At 33.4% G+C, this 21,062-nt stretch overlaps 1 protein-coding gene across 1 annotated transcript in view; it reads right to left on the bottom strand.

The window, feature by feature from the left end:
• The window catches only part of GPC5 (glypican 5), a 231,515-nt gene that overhangs the window by 28,277 nt on the left and 182,176 nt on the right, over nt 1–21,062 (bottom strand). Inside the window, 1 exon segment of the mRNA XM_085588453.1 lies at nt 1–21,062. This exon segment is cut by the window's left edge and continues 28,277 nt beyond it. Within this exon segment, the coding sequence (XP_085444579.1) occupies nt 20,855–21,062 (208 nt within the window). The 3' untranslated portion in view covers nt 1–20,854.

Below are 21,062 nucleotides of genomic sequence, written 5' to 3'. Positions count from 1 at the left end.
AGGTATGAGGTAAAGATGAGCTAGGAATTCCTTGGGTTGACCTTCAGGCTTTTATTTTTTTCCAGTCACGATGCACCATCTCCATGATGTTCCAAAAGTGACAAAGCAACCTTGCAAGGACATCAGCCAACTTTCTTAATTCCCTTGGTTGCTGCCCCAAAGTCTGTATGCTGCTTCTGTCTTTCCTTACTTCATTCAGGATACTAATCTCCCTGATTTTACGGTGATTGCAGCCAAAGCTACTGCCAACTGACATATCCCTAGGAAGTTCCAGTTACTGAATATCTGCTCTGTCTCAGAGCCTTCATGTACAGAAGCAATAAAAATACTTTCACAAAATTAAAAGCAACTCAGCTATTGAAGTAAATGAAACTGGAAAATGTGGACAAAGTTGAAAATTAAAAAAAAACCACAAAAAATATACAGGGTCAAACCCTAAGATTTTACTAACTGTAACAATTTTTGATAAATCTCTAGCTTAAATAAATGAGAACTTTTATTTTGGTAATATATTGCATATTAAAAATAAATTCAGTTTTCATTGATTTTGAAAGTAACACTTGCAAGTATGAAGGTAATAGCTTTTTGATTGATTCAGTCAGAATGATTTAGGCTTTGTGAATAAAGGGGAAATTAATCAGTAAGGGTTGATTTAGGGCCTCTTTCATAATATGGATTTCCATTTTTGTGTGTCATTGTTCTGTTGTTAAAAACCAGATGGACTATTTGCACTGAGGTGAATGATTAAATGTCTGTAACTAGGAGTGACTGAGAAGTAAGGCCATCTTTAAAGAATTAAAGCCTTCCTGAAATTAAATGTTACAATCAAAACTAATGTAAGAAAGTCTGCAGGAAGCTATAAAGTAAACAAGCAGAAAAGAAAACATTTTCCATTTCAGACAGAGAAGCTCGGAAAAGAGAACTATTGTAGAAATTAACTTTCAGGAAGTGAAAAAATTGTTTAGGAGCAATAAAGAAATGAATTGAGGTATTTGTGATAGGCATTCAGCAAGTGAAACACTTAACTGTACACAGGACTAGTTTGACAAGAATCACCACATAAAGTTGTTCCCTATGGGTCTTCAAGTTTCTTTTTTTTTTTTTCCTATGTAGATAAATGCTATCTCAGCAAGGGCCAAAACATTATTAGACTTGCTAAGTAAAGCTGTGATTGAAATTGAGGTTATTAGATAGTGAACTGAACAAGTAGTTTTTCAGCTTTTTCTCTTAGTAAAAATAATTATTCAGGAAACGCTGAACAACAGGAGTAAATATCAGTTTTGCACCAAAATTTCTGTAAACTAATCTACTTTCATGCCATTGGACTGGCATGGACAGAACCACAAATAAAATTCCAAACAATGCTCATTTCCCATATAGAAAAAAGAAGCCCCTGTTATCTGCTACCTTCAACCAGAGGACAATTCCACCATAGCTATATTTCTCTAGCCACAAAACCAGACAGGTGATATAGGATATTTCAGTGATTATGCATAAAGATGCTTCTGTATGCATGTGTGTAAGTGTATACACTTATATAACTTGCTAAAAGGAAGAAATTGATAACCTATGCAGAAACCTATGCATAAACAGACATTAACTAGATTTTTTTTTAATGCTTGTATATATTATAATGTATTTTTGCCCATAATTATCTATGAGACAACTAGCTTAAATGAAAGAGAATATAACAGTTATGGAATAGGTTTGTATCATAAGACCTTGTAATGACTCATGAACTTATAGCTTACAAATTCATATTTCACCTGTTTCCTGGAACTGACTTAACTGATTATGATCAGCTAGTCCCTTTTAGAAATGGTTTTTTTTAAAGACAACATAGTTTAAAGAACATAGTTTTAAAAACCTAGTAAAATATTATGTCAAAATCTTGAGTAGTGATACTGTGACATCAGAGCACTTGAAAAGACAACTTGATCCTGGCAAACATCCTACACCACACTCAGAAAACATTCAGTGTATGTGTATTTTAATAAGTTCAGACACAGAGTAAAATAAGAAAGATGAATTAATATAATTACTCAGTTTGTGATGAGTGCAACAAGTATGTTCTTTGCTTTTACAGACTGCTTTATGGTTACTACAAGTTTTCCTTACTACATTCTGTTAGTAAGGTCATGATTAGGCATGGGAGGAAGCCAGTTGTTTATGTTGATTGCCGTGTTCCAGGTAGATCCATAGATAATGGTACACTCTAGTGAAACAAGATCAATATGCAGTCAGATTCTCAAGTAAGCACGAACAATGGCATGAAACTTTCTAGACAACTCTTCCCTGCTTCCTGTGTTTCAAAGAGGTAAAATTCATAAATACCAACTGTAAGAAAACTATAAGAAAAAGAAAACTTACCATAAGAAAACAACAGAAAAAGGCAAAGAGAGCCCTGTGTAGTTCTTCACACCCTGGAAGTACATATTGCTGCAGGAAATCACAAATGCAAAAAAGAAAATGGTTCCTTTTTTTCTTGAACATGGCAGGTAAATACCAAATTTATCATTATTTATATCTGGGGTCATGGATGGCCTGTTTAGAGTAGTTTTGGGTTAAAACAAGAGAATATATTCCAGATGCTTACAAAAGAAAAGGAAGAGATAGAAGTGTAAAGAGTTTACTTTTAAAAAACTTCACTATAACTGAGTTTTACGAGGCAGCACTAAAGACATTACTGTTAGAAAACACTGACTAATGGTAGAACATTCTTTTTTCTAAATGTACTGGAATACAGACGTATCACTAGCAATAAAATATATCTGATATCTTGTTAGTTTGGATACCTCCTCAGTATTCACCACCACTCGGTTTCCCATTAACAACTTCTGTAAAATGAGACATACATTTTGAGTCCTCTCAGAAAAATTATCCAAAAAACCATTAAAAATAGTGCTAAAAATAATAGAAAAATTGTGTGACAGGAATCAAATTTTCTTCTTTTTTTGAAATAGATGTACATTTTATGAAAACTTGGGAGTATAAAGTACTGAATTAATGATTTTTTCTGAATTAATACTTTAAAACAGCTTTTGATAATAGCTGTATTTTCTTACTTATTTTCTGCTGTTCATTTTACTCTACTTTTTTCTTGCTAATACAGCAACAGACTGCTTGCTGTGGTCACTGTAATAAAGGATTTTTTAAGATAGCAATTTAATTTCATTTGGCTATTTCTAGGCAAGAACTGTGCTATAAACACTTACTAATGCATTTTTTTGCCACTTCATGTCAGATAGCATATTGCAGAGACAACTGTTATACTAAACACTTCTGGAGGACACTTCTCAGTACTTTCTATTACTAGTGCATTGGATATTGGATATTTCCATTTTCTTCTGCTTGGGAGAGACAGGAGTGTGATAGACTGGAGAGCTGGAATTGCAATTTTCAGAAACAGTTTTGGAGCTTAAAAGTTGAAGATTGATCTAAATACATTTCTCTTTGAAGGCACAGTATCTATATTCACTCTTTCCCAAATATTTTTATATACATTTTGAATGAGTTACATTTTGTGTTTGAGTAGGTGTTATTTATTGTCCCAGTGTACAGATTCATTTCCAATAATACAGTACAATTAAACATGCTGCCAAGACATGCCTGTATGAAACCTATGAATTCACAGCAATACACTTCTCCAAAGTATGTATTGAAGTTACAGTCATAAAAAAAAAAAATCAAAAAAACAACAAAAAAAATTTAAAAAAAAAAATCTGCATCTGGGGAGGAATAACTCCAGGCACAAGTATAGGCTGGGGACTACATAATTGCAAAGCAGCTTGGCAGAAAAGGACCTGAGGGTACTGGTAGACACCAAGCTGAACATGAGCCAGTGATGTCCCTCTGTGGCAAAGACCACCAGTTTTCTGGGCTACTTTACAAGTGTAGCCAGCAGGTCAGGGTAGGTGATCCTGGAGAGAATCCAGGGAAGGGTCACTAAGGTAATTAAGTGACTGGACTATATTTTGTGTAACAAGAGGCTATGAGAGCTGAGGCTGTTCTGCCTAAAGATTTCATAAATGTGCATGAACACCTGAAGGGCATGAAGAACAGGGATCCTGGCTCTTTTGGATGGTGCCCAGTGGCAGCCCATGGGCACACTCTGAAACACATGAGGTTCCCCCTCAACATCAGGAAGCACTTTGTCCCTGGAAGGGTGATCACACACTGGCACAGGTTGCCTGAATTGGTTGTGGAGTCTCCATCTCAGAGGTATTCCCAAACTGTTTGGACACAGTGGCCTGGGCAACTCACTCTGGGTGGCCCTGCTTGAGCGAGGGGTTGGGCTGCTCTGCAACTCCGTGATAATTTGTCTTCAGGCTCCAATGCAGCCAGCCAGAGCTGCTCTTGGATTGTGTGTATTGCTGTGCAGTTGTAGCACTGCTTGCAGGATGGCTGTGCTATGTAAGAGCTGTTGGCTTGTAGTTTTAATTTCTCATAACTCTTCTGGAGTCTGATCTAACACTGTCTCACTAGCATCTATATGCTTACCTTAAATATGTAGTAGGGGAGAAAAATAAAGGCTTATCTTTTTTTTCTAATCAACATTGTCATCACTTCATTTACTTTATGTTAATTGAGTAATTGCTTTCCAAATTTTAATACCATCCATACCAAAATCCCCAACAAAAATTCAAATTTCAGAAAGAGAGAATTCACAACACAAGGAGATTTAGTATTCTGGAGAGTACCTCAGAATAACAAACAAACCAAAGGAAGTAGAATGAGGTGTTAGTGTAAAGCATTCTTCAGTAAACACCATATACATTTAAGCTAATTTATGACACCTAAAGAACAAAGCTTAAATTAAAATTTATGGCAAAAGAAAGCAAAACTTAACAGACAATAAATAAATAAATTTCACAAAAAAATAGGAACTTATCATTTCCCATCTTCCAGTTTTCTTGTTAAGAAAACTGTCCTTTATTGATTCCTCCTAACATGTATTATGTTGTCTCACTGAATACACTTTAAATCAAACTCCCAATAAAATCAGAAATTAAAAAGAAATGCTGAATTTGTTCTTATCAATAGACAATTAATTGCAAGAACCAGGAGATACTGTGCCTTTTCACAAATAGGTTCATAGTGAAAAACTTTAAAGAAAATACATTAATTATAATAAATTTATTATCTAATAATGACTTGTATTAAAGTTAAATTAAAAATATTATTTCTTAAGAAAAAATAGGATAAAAGAGGTGTGATTATACAGATGCATCTGAGTAATTCTTATTCCAACAGAGGTAATAATATGTGCAATCTAGTCAGCACTTAGCAAAAAAAAAAAAAAAAAAAACTAAAGAAGAAAAGGGTTTTAATTTTTTTTTTTAATTTTAGATTCAGATGTCTTCTTGAGAATGGTCTGCAAAACCAGTCATTTTATGATAATTCTATGTTAATTTTCCAAACCATTTCTTGGCAGTTGTCAGTGGCAATGGGATTTCTGAATGAAGTTTCAGCATGTTTTTTAAACAAAAATTTCATCAGCAGTTTGAATTAAAACCATAAAAAATACAAACTCTAAAAAATATTTTTTGCAAGAATAATTAACACTTATAAATGTTAAAATAATTGTGTAAATCTATGCCTAAGGAAAAAATGACACTAAATCAAAACAAAGAATACTACTAAATATTTTTTATTATAGTATTCATAATAATAATTGATTTAATTTCCAAAAGTTGAGTAACTCATAATTCATTGTCATTATATATTTTTTTCTGTAAAAGTAAATTCATTAGTAGCATTATACAAGCTTTTTTTGTTTTTAAAAAAATCCAGGTTTACATTAATCATAATACATAGAAAAATAAAATATCTGAACACCATATGTCATATGTCAATAATAGAAGTAGACACTGTAGTCAACACTTGTAATTATTATTAAACTTTCTAAAATAGGGGAGAGGAAGATATTTGATCAATTCTGATATGAATGAAAAACACACAAATAATAAATATTTAAACATATTTTTCAAAGCCTGTTTCTACTTTATTTTATCTCAAAAAAGCTTAACCAAACAATTAAGTGTTGCAAAGTATCTTAAGACCTCCAAAGGTTGTTTTTTTTTTTTCTAAGAGAGTATATCTACAAATGAAAAAAAAAAAAAAAAAAGGGGATTTTTAAGAAGTCTTTTTGCCATATCCAGATAGGAAAAATAATTGGCTTACCTGGAAATGGCATAAAAGCAAGATTAATTTTTTTCATTTTGTTTTGAAAAGAATCATGTCACTTAAAGAGTTTTATAAAAAAACATGTCTCCAATTTCACCACTTCTACAGAATAAAATGTTCACAGTCATCAGGATAGAAAATCAAAGAAATGTTCTCAAAAGACTTCCATGAAATATTTTTGATTTCGATTATTTCATATGGAAAGTTCAATGTACAGAGAAGTTCCTTATGTTTCACTTCTACATTTTTAAATTATGTAATTATGAAATTAGAGTTAGAAATATCAGTAGAGTAGAAAATTATTACAATAGATCTACAACTATTAAAGAGTCAAGCAGATATTCAATGTCAATAAAAAATTTAATATATTTTAGTAAAGTGTGTGGAGTTTGGGAATACTCTGAGCCTTTTAGTTCTACTGAGTTTACTAATAGTAGGATTATTGATCCTGTCAAGGCAATAAACTCTGAAATAAAATCACTTCATCAACTGATGCACTGATGATTAGTGCATTTCAGAAGCATTCAATAGAAAGCAAAAGATACTACTAAAGTAATTTTTGAAGTAAGTTTGCTTTTTCTCTAAGTCCCAGGAGTATCTACTTGGTTTCATTAAAAGCTCATAAAAACAACAATCCTCATTTTCTAAAAAATACTCAACATTTTTTTACATTGTTAATACTGAAAAAGCAGGTAAGAGATTTTTAATCTCTTATTTTCAAGAATTGGGCAATCATATATAGCTTTAGAACAGAACAGTTTAATATTTATAGATGGTTTGGAAATACTTAGGTATTTAAGCAACACAGAAAGAACTGAAAATATAAATTCTCACCACCATCTTTTCTTTTGGCAATATGATCCACTAAAATCAAATACAGAGTCCGAAAAGAAATTAGGAAATGTTGAATACAATACCATAGTGCAACTGGATTAATGAAATAAACAGTTCATATATTTTTCCAAAGGTTAATCAATCACACTGAAATATACTACTATACTAATACCATTATTCATTTTTTATAAAATAAGGCTTAAAAATAAAAACCTACAGAACTCGCATATAGAATTTGTAGAAAAAAAATCAAATTTCAATTTTATTTAGTTTGTTATTCAAGAAGAATATATAAACTTGAAATAGCTTTTTAAAAACCAAAACAATAAAACCAGGTACATTCCACCCTTCCCTGAGTGCATATGTCACCATATTTAAATACTGTATAGAAAATAATTGAAAATAAGATGAATGTGTGATAAAAATCTGTTTCTGGACCCACAGCTATGAAAAAAATAGTAAAACTTCTATGATTCCAAATTACTGGGAAATGTAGGTGACTCAAATTCATCTTTTGATCAGTTACCAGACTTGGGTGTTCTCATTTGCCTCCAGCTGATGTGTTTTAACTTCATAGAATTTCTGGATTGTAATGGCAAGCCTGTCCAGCAAAAGCTCTCATTTCAAATTTTGATATGTAATTCTATTTCTCTTGTGGCCCTCAATAATTTCTATATTATCAGACTTTTCTTCAGATTGCCACATCTTGTCATTTCCAAATTTGTAAAACACCACCTTTTTAAGCCAAGATCATTTAATACTGGCTTCAATGCCAACTTCAGAGGAACTATTCTAGTAAGCTTTCTGTAATCTAATAACTGCTCTTTAAACATAGATGGTGACACTTTGTTTCTTCCTATTTTTTTTTCTTTTTTAACTTAATTTCTTTACTGCGAACTCTAATCCTTATTCTTCCAACTAAGTCAAACTTAATTCATATAATATTTTAGCAACCATCTTACTGAAATACAGAAATTTTTCTATGGTATTCCTTCGAGCAAAAATTCTACAATATGATGCTTGAATGGTATCTTGAGAAGATATATACTGCTGACAAGCTATTCTATTGCTTTGTCACAGGCTCTCTGTAAACATATGTTGTCTCTTACCACATTTTTTGCTTTCTTCTTTCCTCCTCATTTTCTCCTAAATTGATTCATGGTTTTGTGGTCCATCTTTTGGTATTTGGAAGCACAAATTGAGACTTAAAATGTTTTACTTGGACTCTATCATCTAAATTTTATTTCCAGAACCTCATTCCTATTCACCCTCCTTTAGATTCCATAATAATTATCATCTTTGTTAGCTAAATAGATGAACAGAAACTCAGTTCTCTCAAAGAGGCTTTTTAGTTTTCTTGCTGAAGATTTTTGTTACTATTTATTTCTCTCTTGCCCATGAGTTTAAATCAGCATGGCTTCTCAAAATTCAGTGTAATTGAATTCACTTTCTAACACCTTTCCGTGGAGTTTCTTATTTTCTCTAAGACTATTTTTTTGCTTATCAAATCTGATTTGGATCCTCGCTTTGTTATATTATTTTTCCTTTGCTTCTTTTATACTTAAGTTTCTACAATTCAGGTATATCTTGTACTCAAAATCATTACTTTTGAAGAGTTGTTCTCATATCCCTAATATAATTATACTTCATACAGATCAGAGCTGGGTAAAAGGAATCCTCCAAACCACCCCAAACCAACTACAGAAAACTCTGAAAACAATAATAAGAAGAGCACTGAGATTTTTCTCAGTTGAGCATTCTGAAGATGGCATTTTTGCTAACATTTTGCATAATGAAAATAGATCCTGACTTAATTATGGTCATTCAAATGACTCTCAAGAAATTAGCTTACCAGGAGGTTTTAATGACATTTACGTGTCTGGGGAGCTTCTAATAGGTTTTAGAAACATACAGGATTTTTGTGGTGCAGAAAAGCAGTCAATCTTGAAAAACAGCTGCCTTAAGTCCACATAAAGAAATGCAAACAGAATTCAGTGTTGCCCACACAAACAAATTCCATATTCTTGGCCAAATATATCTAAGAAAGGTACCTCAGTTTGCACTTGGTTATACTAAAATGCCAAAATACAAAAAAATGGGACATTCTAGAGTATGATCACACCTTCTCAAGCCTGAAGTGCCTCTAGAGGTGTCTTTTTCCCTTTCCGGCAGAGAAAGCAATCTGTTTAGAGTATTTAAGATTTAAATTACTCAAGATTTGAGCCCAGGCTACAAATTTGTTTTCAGTACCAAAGTAGTGATAGATATTCATGTTACTCTGTATTTAAAAAAAAAAATACAAAAAATATCAATATACCATATTCCCATCCTTGAAGGAATATGAAGGAACTTGCATATTTCACAACCTGGATAATGAAACAGTCATATAACTTAGAAAGCAATAAACGCAAGACTTAAAAATTATCATTGTAGTGCTTGAAACTTATTGCTATTTTACATGTATTGGCAAACAAGAGAGAGATTGAGAAGAAGGGAAAAAGAGAAAGAAGTTGAGCAGAATCAAAAATAAAATAATTCTATAAAATTAAATCTTCATCTAAGCCACCTATTCCTGTAAAATATAGAAGAACAAAGGAAAAGAGTACAATCTCAGGATGCACAGATTACATTCCTTGTTGATCTATAATATCAAAATGTCTAATGCATGATTGCTTTGAAATAATCAAATGAGGGTATAGTTCTCCATGTTATGCAATTTTTAAACATTTAAAATCTTCAATTAAGTTTTTCAAAGCTGAATACGGAATCAAAAATCAAAGTAATTATGTAGGGGAAGATTTTTTAATATAAACTATTATACAAATATAACAAAAATATATAATTTAAATATTCATAGCAGATTATTTGTTCCCATATTTCAATTATAGATACTTTTTTTTTTTTTCTATTAATAATTTATTTTTAGGGGTTTTTCCTTCATGTTGAAAAACAGTTTTAGGAACAATTAGAAATTGAATTTAATAGGAAACATAAGAATGAATGAAAAGTATATGATGTTAAAACAATTTTTTTCAGTTAGAAGTTTCATTTAAAACCAGTACTTTTTCTCTTTTAGAACTTCAAATAAAGCAAATAATTGCTTTCTCAAAATTCACCCAAACTGTCTATTTTATTACTTGCTATGTTTTCATACACCATTATTTCTTGATAAAACTTGTTACACAAAATTTTCTAACTGAAGGGATTTCCTCCCAGATAGGAAGATACACATCTTTTTACTGATGTGTATGAAAACAATTTTCTTAAAACTGATGCTTTATGAGGTGACCTCTTAACATATAAGCCTCCAAGATATATCAAGTTGACTATTTTATGAGATTTTATTTTACTTACAACAAAAATACAAATGTCGCTTTGCAACACCTGCAGACTTTATATACAGTTTTCCAGCAGAAAAATACACTTAAATCTGACCAACCCAGTGGTCTGAGATTGCAAAAGGAGAAAAGTCTGTTCCTTGATTATTATGGTATTTTCTAAAAAGTATCTAAATGGATATGTCTCACACTTCACCAGCTAAATCCTAAATTTACACTCTGGTCTTAGCAGATTCCTCATACAAAACTTCCTTAAAAGGGCTGAAAGAAAATCAAACAAGTGGTTTTTGGAAGCATCTGCACAGACTGCCAGCATAAGCAATAAAAGCAGTAACAACGGCACTCTTATTACATGTAGTAACTAAAGAAATCACATTACCTTACCTGGCTGTGGTGAGACCTGTGAGTTGTGTAGATAAGATATGTAATAATTTTTGGATATGAAAGAAATATTAAGGGTACATGTAGATCTATAAAAAAAAAATCAAAAAACTCTGGAGACAACACTTAAGGTGCTGGGAGGAAAATTGAAGAAATTGAAGAGCAAACCCTCCATAGCAGCATTTACTGACATACTTTCAGAATCCCACATTCCTCCAAAAACAGAAGCAGAGGAACAGTATTAATCTAAAATTGAAGAAGAAGTTCAAGGAAAAAAATCTGATTAATTAAGAACAGTAGACACTAGAATTTAACATAATTGTTACAGAAGGAACTAATTGCAGCTGAACTGTAAAGGAACCAGATGGCTGGCACTTCAAACAAGGCTTCAAATAGGTTGTAAATAGTTCTTAAACAGAAGAATGGGGAAAAACTGACAGCTATGATAAAATATGTACTAGGTGTATAACATTGAAATGTGGCATGGAGGTACAGAGGTTTAGAGGAGGACTTCTAACGAATGAAATGATAGAGGAGAACAACAGTTGAACAGAAGGTGGAAAAGAACAGACAAAATACATTAAATTATTACAATAAATAAAAACACTTCCCAAAGTGCTTCCATGCAACTATTGAATACCATGCTCCATGATTTTGATGCTACTTGATTCTTCAAAATCTGTATGAGACTTACTTGGAAAGCAGATTGCTACATTTCTGTAAATGACAAGGGTGCAAAATTAGGAGATGAAGAAATAAAGGAATTAATGGATAGTTTTATAAACAGTAGCTTTACTGTGGTGCAGGTCTGGTAGAGAAGTTTGTATATTTTCACTAAAAAGTAATATTACTATATTTATTGACATATTATGGTGCATTTTTTTGTTTGCCCAGATCTGTGTGCTTCGATAAATTGAGCATAGACTTGAGTAAATAGTTCTGTTTCAAGGCAGAGTTAGGGCAAGGCAGCTGCATTAAGAAGCAAATTACAGTTCAAGGTAACAGAATTGGAATTTTGCAGCCTCTTTCAATCTTATCACTGTGTTTTTATCATAGTCATTCATTATTTGTAGTTTAAAATGCCTCCCTTTCATCACAATCAAGACAAAAGTTTTCACAGAGGCTATAATACACTCCTTTCCTCCATGACTAGTTAGCAGCTAACAGTAAGATGTTAACTCAGATATTTAAAACTAATTTTTTAGTTATAGTCCTGACTGAATGGGAAACAATATTCTTGCTTTTGAGCTGGGCTGTCATTGTACTAGACCGACATACCAATTGTAAACATAGAAGGTCAGATACCTGTTAAAAGAAATGTTGAATATGACAAGGAAGTATTTTATGGAACAAGATGAAAACCATGTGATCATTTGAAAGAGGAAAAGGAACTGGGGAGGGTTAGGAAGCAGAAATAAGAAGCTGACAAGGGGAAACTGGACCTGGCAAAAGAATACTTAAAGGATTATAGAAGAAAGATAGGACAGTTCTGTATTCACTGCAAATATACATCCCATTAACAGGCAGAAAATAAAGGAAAACACTTTTATCTAATATTAGCTTACATTACTTCTATCAGCAAATGCCTTTAGTCCTCACAAAATTTCATCATTTGCACAGCCTGTACTATGGGCCAGTGTACCTATGAGGAGATTTATACAGTAATCACATGTCAAGAAAACTAGATGAGGATAGTGATTACTTTTAATGATTTTGCACAACTGAAGTGACAAGCAAGTTAGAAGTTTCTAATCAAAACATTATCATACATGAAAAACTGGACTCTGCGTATTTTGTTTAGGAATTTACAGATACAGAATTGGTTTAGGGTTCTCTTTAGAGATCCAATTAATTTTTTATTGCTTGGAGGTTTTTTATCCTACAGTTTATATCAGTGCAGTGAGGCAGTCCACAGATCAAGCTGAATGATTCACTAAGAGGGGTCTCCATTTTCTCTACAAATTATGACCTACAAGGATGGAGCTTTGCAAACAAGTTAGCAAGGGTATTTGGCAGCAGAATGTTTAGATCCTCTTCAAAGCTTTCTTTGGTCTGCTCTTAAGGATGAAGTTTATCAGACACAGACAAGTGTTAAAAAGGTCAAAACACAACATTAAGGAACTGGTAAGTATGTTGGTTTTAAGTCAACAAATAAGATAATATTACTTTTAAGATGGAAGTTTTTGAAAAGTAATTTAAAGAAATTAACACATTAAAGAATTTAAATTAGACTCCACAATCTGTTTAATAAAGTATATTAAGATTGGTTTGGTTTTTAAAGACTAAATTTGAATTTTTTTTTCAAAGTAATAGCTAACTTGTCTTGTAAAGAAATAGATGAATATCTGTTAAATCAGGTTACTATCAAAGTTATTTTTTCTATCTTGACAAGTTTTCTTCTATGAATGTATTTTTTTATTATATGTTTGTTTTAGAAGGAATTTAGAATCAGCATACTTATTAGGCTTCTTTTTTTTTTTTTATGCATCAGTCAGTTAAATACAGGGCACCATATTTCTGTACTGGAAAGAAGCTAAGAAACCTACCCACAAACCTAGCACATAACCACAGCCTGCCAGGATATGTTTGTATTTCTTCTGTATTCTCTCTTGAAACAAAAACTGCTCTAAAAAATGCACAGCACAGCTTGTTTCTGACATTTCCTTTTACTTCATAGTCTTGAACAGCTTTGCTGAGACTTCATGCAAATTAAACACTTCACCTTTAGTACTGATTTTTCAACTGCTCACTGACTTACCCTCTCAAGACAAAACCAGGGTTTTGCTGAGCACAATTTGTGACCTTAAACTGTATGGTACTGTTTCAAATGCAGTTTGTGTTATCCACATGGATTTCAGACCCACAGAGTTCAAAAGCAGTTGAATGCTCTATACTGCGCTGCTGCTTTCCACAATTCCAGTACTTCCAAAGAGCAGATGAGTTCTTTAGGCAACACACACAGCCCTCACAGATAACATGAGATTTCTGTTTATAAGATTTCAGTGCAACAGATTGCTTTCCAGACGGATTTTTCTTGTGCCTACAGAACACATTGCTTATTATACAAACTGGCAAGGAGAACAAATTATGATGATGCTTGCAGCAAATGACTTGCTCTGTATTGCTCTCCACAGGTCACTGCCTCCGAGGATTTCCCAGGACTGAGACCAAAAGGAAATAGTCTGTCTCAAATAGGAAACATTCAACATGCTCAAAAAGGATGCATTACTTTTCAGGCCAGCAACAGCAAGTCTGTAACCAGCAACATTTTTCCCTTAACAGTTAACCATTGAAATGCTTCTGAAATGCATGGGAGTTTTTTAGGCGTTTTGTGTTGTTGTGGTTTTGTTTTAGATGTTGCAATTATGTATAATGACTGTTACACATATTCTAAGAAATGGTCTTATGATCACTGATGATAAAGAATCCTGTTTCCTTTATGCTGTTTTATAATTGTTGACAACATCTTTTTATGTCCACAGTATTTATGGCAGGTCTTCTCATGTGTATTACCTGGTGTTAATAGCATATGAGTTCACACAGTATAGCCATAGAGTCAATATAATCATAGAATAGTTTGGTTTGAGAGGAACCTTTAAAGGTCTTCTATTCCAACCCTCAACCCCCCAGTAGCATTCTCCTCAGCTGTGACACTTGGACTGACAAAAAGCAATGCATTCCCATCAATATATTCAGAACTGATGCTGCATTTGAACACTCTCTGTTCCTGTACACATTCCACAGCTGGCAAACCAAGGTGGGACACAGTGCTCAGCCAGCACCAGTGCACAAATGGACACCCAGCACAGCCAGCCTGCTTATTCCCTTGATATGTCAGCCTAGAGGAGCCCCTCACATGGGAATTTCCATGGCACTGAGGAGACCACTGCAAGACCATGTAAATGGCACTTACACTTTAATGGTACCTACTGTCCCATTCTTCTTTCTAGTTTTTTTTAAAGTATTTGATTGCATACAAAGTATTTTCTTTATGTTACTGAGATGTTGACAGATTATATCTGTCATTAATTAGTACTAACAGGAACAGTAAGTGGCTTCTCAATTTTTTGTTGATACTTTCCTTCCTGATGTGCTATTATTCTATCTAGTTGGTAAGCCTCTGCTCTTAAGAAGCTATCAATTAAAGTAACTATGGGAAGGCTTTATGATGTGTGTCAGTGTTCACACAGAGCCACTATTTGATTTTCACTTCTGAAAAGATTGTTGATATCCTGCTTAACTTTTGAATTTTGAAGTCCTATTTGAAAATATTTTTCCAAGTCCTATAAAAAAAATCTTTTAAAGTCCTATTTGATACTGCTCTGCATTTCTCCTCCCTTTTTACTGAACATGTTGTTCCAAGCATGTCAGTTTGAGAATATTCCTCTATCTATTACTAATGAAATAACAATATTGATTTCAGAAGTACATATTATAACAGTGTACAGTGTGGTGCTCTCTATGAGGAGCAGGTAGAGCTACCTCAGGCTCTTCCAAAATCTCAAAACTCTCCTTTCCTTATCATTGTACTTAAAAATGAGAAGGTAGAACAATAGTCCTGTTTTGCTAAAGAAAACCTAACACAAGCAATATTTACCAGCTATAACAGCAAACACTTTAGGTGCAAAATAGACTTTTGTAGATAGGATCTGCAACATAATGAATACGTCATGAGTATACTCACGTGAGTTAGTGTCACTTTCCACCTAAGTAGCTAGAGAAAGCTGTTTTATTTTCTTAGCCACTGTTCTCTTCAAAAAATGGATAAGAATTGACAGTGTCTCCATGCTGTATCAACAAATACATTTTCTCACTGTGCACTGTGCAAGGCTTTATAAGAAATGCAAGGAGAAAAATAACATAAAATCAAATATTAAGGTTTTTTTCTTTTTAAATTAGCCCATTATTAAGAGTTTTATACAAATTTGAACAGCAAACAATTTCAGAAAGCTCTGTGCAATGTATACTCTTTTCAATTCAGCATAAATCCTATTTAAAAAAGATACTTCACAAAAACAATAATTTGTTCCAAATGAACAGGACTTTGATTAGTCCTTAATAACTCTGGTAATCTAGTTAGTGAAAAACAGAGTAATCTAGGGAAAGTATTACTGGTGTTTTAATTAAATTACTGACCAGAAAGACTATGTGGCTGGTGACTGTTTCTCTCAGTTTACCCCCTAAGCATCCCATCAGTGGGAGATGCATCAGCTAAACTGCACACCCTCCTAATCACTTTTTTTTTCTGCCTTCTACCTGTAAACAATATGTAGGTTTGAGTCTTCACATAACTTTCCAAGACATAAAGTCGTCTCAGAATGTTCATGTAACTTTTAGTGTTTGACTTACAAATACCACCTTTGTGAGCAATAAAAAGGGTTTATACCTTCACTGCCATCACAGAACTGTGAAGAAAACATTTTCATTCCCAAGAGAAAAAAAAGCATCAGCAATCCTGAACTCCTTTGTGTACTTTTGAGGCTGGAAGTTGAAGTACATTTTAAACGGAGAAGCATGAACCTCAGAAAATAATTTCCCACCTAATTTCTAACTGCTTAATGTTTTTACAGGAATTCTGCCAATATTTTACATACAGTGGTAATAGTCAAGCACTTAACATATTGTTGGCACGAGCCAGCAGTCAGAGGCAGCTCTCCATAGAGGGGATAAACACAACAAATATGAAATAGACTTCTCTGTCAAGTAGGAATATCTCGATATCCCTCCATCACTAGTACTCTACTATCATGCCTTGACAAAACAAGAATTTGTTCAAGTGTTTGCTTTCAAAAAGATAGTAGCATTGCATTACTTCCAGAAATAAATAATAATAATAAAAAAGAAGCACTGCCAACAAATCACTGGGGAAAAAACTACAATCAACATATTGAGCAATTTTTACCTACAGATTTGTTCTAAATTTGGATGAAACCAATAAGTGTAAAAAAAAAAAAAAAGTAAAAACAGAATCTAAGGCAAAATAAACATTTAGATATGCATTTGTAATATGAAATATAAAAAAAAAAAATACTTCATGAGAAAGTCTTTCCTCATGCAACAAAAAATAATTAGGCAGTTTAGGACAAAACACAGCTGAAAACAGTTCTAAAACCAGTGAATGTTGAATGGCTGCTGCATAAATTGCACTGAAATTTTTCTTCTCACTTACCCGTTATTGAGAGGTACAAACTGCAGGTTACACTGTATCAACAGAAAGCATTTAAGAGGAGAAAGGGAAAGAAAAATTTAGAAAGCGAGTCTCCAAGAGCATATTACCAAAGAGTATGTCAAACTATGTATGTGTCTAACGCTGTGCTCTTGAGAATTCCCTCATTCCATGAGAAAGAATTGCATTTCAGTCACTAAAAATGTAATCAAAATGTCTAATTTCTGACATAGATACAGCTGTTGCTGTACACAAAATTGCAAGTGCCACACCTTGTTTATGAATAATTTCAAAACATGGTTCTTTTTATGAGCAGGTGAGGATTTAGGTAATATATTCCATCCCAATTTCCAATCCATACTTGAACAGCTCTTACAAAAACACATATTAACTTGACTGTGCTGTGGTACATTGATAAAAGCTTTAAAAAATGCAGATGGAAAATTTAGTTGTTAGCATGCCAAATCAGTGTCAAAACAAAGACTCATCTCACTATTTTTGCAGCCTTTTTGAGACAGGTAAATGGGCAAGTGGCAGCATGGTGAAACAGAGCACTCACCATGCAATAATAATCACAAAGAGTAAAGGAAAAATTAGACTGTCACCAGCATTTAATGTCATATTAAGTAATGGCATTTACTTCTTTAAGGAATATAAGTATCAATTCCATTAGGGACAGTTTGCAGACCTTTGCGGAGAAGATAAATATTATTTTATGCATATCAGCTAGCACTCTAGTGGTATAACAGTGCAAGATGGGATCCTCTCCAAATAAGTTCAGACATGCCTTTTACTGCACCTAGAAATTGGAAATAATTTATCCTGAGAGAAGCATTTAAATTTCCAGTATAGTCACTAATGGTAGGTGCCTCTGCAGATCTCCACAGGGAGACTTGGTCTTCCTAATTTTGACAGGCAGACATAGGAGTATCTTCTGCTATGGCAAGGTTTCCTAAAATGAGGAAGACTTTATTTAACCTGTAAATACAAGCTCCAAGCAATGTCTATTATTCAAATGTAGTATCTTTTTGAGACTATCTTCTGAAAGAAGAAACACACTAAAATGTCCAAGGTCCAATTTCCTGTAATCACAGCTCCAAAATATCATAATTACTTCATAACCTTAGTATTTGTACTTGCAGGAATGATGAATTAATCATGGTTTTAAATTATTGGGGAAGAAAGGAAAATAATTCCCATTACTATTTATGCCACATGAAACTAACTTTGCTTACCTTGATTACCTATTAGAGTGATAGTTGCAGACTGCAGTACATAAAATGATATGCACTGAACCCATAATTTTCCTACCATGAAGATAAATGAATGAAGAGTCCATAATTTAAAACTCTGGAAAGTACAAGTACAGTCTGTACAAATAAGGAGCTCTACAGAGGAAGGTGACTTTTTCAAGCCATATTCAGCACTGAATTTCTGTTCCCCTAATTGCACTTTGTTGTTGTGAATATGAACCTGTGGAGTCCAGGGCACAGATTACAGGCATTGAGGTCCAACAGAAGCAAAAACTTCTATTGATTTTTTGGTAAATCCACTATTTACAGAAAAAGGAGGATTATTGTGAGCCTCTCACAAAGGAGAACTGCCCAGAAACCACAGCCTGCTGAAAAGAGATATTGTCACTCATGCAACCAGGGGTTCATTTCAGGGGTTTAAAGTTTTTAACAGGAGACAACCTGGAAAATACAGTTTAAACATTGGGTATTTACATATTTTAAAGCTAATTCTTTGCTTGGAATTTTTATGCCTTTGTATAACCAACAGGAAAAAACGGAAGAGATACTAAGAAATCTGTCAATTTCTGTGTGCAGGGCAGAATGGTCTTGATCTGTTTTCCTAAGTTAATATTAAATGTGAGCAGAAAAGGATCTCAATAATACCTGCCCTTTTGCTATTTTCACCCTAAAGATGAATTAAAGTATATAGTTTGTAAATTATTAATTTTTAAAAACTTCATCAATATGTTTTACTTGTATTAAATTAGCTATTTAAAATTTTGAAGTTCAGTAATACAGCTTGCATAGTGTGTTAGGTTTAAGTATGACTCTGTATCTGAGGCATCGCCACTATTAAATTCCCCTTATTTTCTGCCCATTGTAAGCTTAATATGTGATATATATTTTTTCACATGACACAAGACAAAAAGGCAATCTTTTGTGTTTGAATCTCTAATTTACACTCCTCATCTTCTTTTCCCAAGCAGTAAATGGTGAAGAAGAAAGCTTTCTTGCAGCTTTTTCAGCTGAGGAAAAGCAGTTATATGTCAGGTCTCTTAAGGATTTTGATGCTCTCTTTATCCCTTGACCCTATTTTCATACACAGAGCTACAAGGAAAGAAACTATCCCACAGAAAGAAAATATACTTGGAGGTTGGTAAGCACTTTGGTATGTAAACTTTATGTCCTTTTCCCCAAGATCCACTCCAGTCTTTAGGGACAAGGGCAAGTAAGCTCTCAAAATGAAATACTTTATAATGGAAACATTCTATTCCAGTCTTTTAGGTACTCACTCAAGGAGAAAACAACACAACTTCGAGTCTCTAGAGGAAACCACACAATAAACTATATAGAGCAGTTTTAATATAAAAGGAGGAAAGCATTCCTGATAGATGGAATTTACCAAGTAGTATTTACAAAGTTTATCTTTGTATAGTATTTTGTAGTTATTAATTAAATCATGCCATCTCTTGTAGGGGAAATTGCATTGATTTTTCCCACCACTGTAGATGGCATTTTAATAAAGAAGAGAGACAAAAGCAAGATGCTGAAGCTGGAGGGATAAAAAAGATATTTCTTTTAAGAAGGAAAGAATAATGATTGCCTTTGAACTTCAGATCTAATGCCACTTCTCCTAGAAAACAACACTACTGATGGAAAAGAAATTTTTCTAGTTTTTCTTTTTTTCTTTTTTTTTATTTCAGCACTCTTTGTTTTGTTGTCAGAGGAGAGTTATTGCTCACAATTAGAGATATAAGAACCAAGAGGCTTTACCATGAAGCTATCAGTAACATTTCAACTCCAAAAACCATGTGGGAATCTGTACTTAAAAGCTGTCAAGAAGATGTAAAAACAAAATTAAAGCAAGTCCTTAGATGGATTTAAATGCACTAAGCAAGGAGAAGACATTTAATATCTCTAATTCTCTTGTTTTGGGAATGGGGTAGAGAAGGGAAGGGGTGGCAATAACAGTGAGAAGCTTCATGGCCTCCCTAAGTAGTTTCTCCTTTTACCAGTGCAGAGGAGAGGATACTAGGTTAAATGGGTCACTGACAAAAAATGCCTGTAGAACCCTGGTAGGTCACTGAGCCTTCAGATCAGAGTGAAAACTTGTATTTTTAAACTGAAATACAGAGCTGTTGGAAAAATAAATGTTGCCTTCAACAGAATTATTTTTTTGTCCTCTAGTTCTCGCTATCTGTGCATATAAATGTGGCACGTAACCAGAAGTACCTACAATCCTGTAAACTTATTACAATATGATTTTACAGAACCATATTGGAATTAACTTTCTTGTAAGCCTTAAATGTAGTAAATCACATCAGGCAGCAAACACCAACTTCTTTAGCAGGTGTGTAATTTTCATTCAAACTTCCTAGTTTTTCTATCTGCCATCTAAACAAAAAACCTCGCAGCAGTACACATTAAGAAAGAGCCCAGATTTAGTAAAGAGGGAAGAGGTAAATTATGTCTTATTGTTATGTAAGCATATGCACCCACTTGATATCCCTAAATCATCCTGTTGGTGCTTCTGTACGGTCACTGCAATGCCAAACTGTGGAACTCGCAGGTACAGATGGCCCAGCTACCAGAGCCTCACTTCCCACAATTATCTACCATACACAAACCTTTTAACTAAATCTTTTTTAATAACTAAAGCGAGACAGAGAGCAACTTGCGTTTTGCTGTGGATGTGCACTCAGCAGAAACTCGAATTAACCTTTATGGTGCACTAAATTAACACTTTCATTACTGCAGTGGTAGTTAGAACTATAATGCATCCATAGGAAAAAGCACCTTACCTGAATAACGTGCTTTAGCTTGTCAATCATTTGACTTATTACAGGATCTGTTCCCTTCACTTTTACTTCTGGATTTGCAGACTGAGCTTTGATTCCACTGCCAACCGCACGGTGCGTATAG

This window comes from Lonchura striata, chromosome 1, assembly GCF_050655825.1.
Source record: "Lonchura striata isolate lonStrDom1 chromosome 1, ASM5065582v1, whole genome shotgun sequence".
In the NCBI taxonomy this organism is placed as follows: Eukaryota; Metazoa; Chordata; class Aves; order Passeriformes; family Estrildidae; genus Lonchura; species Lonchura striata.
Note: the sequence above shows the minus strand (reverse complement) of the source record. Positions and strands in the feature narration are given on the sequence as shown.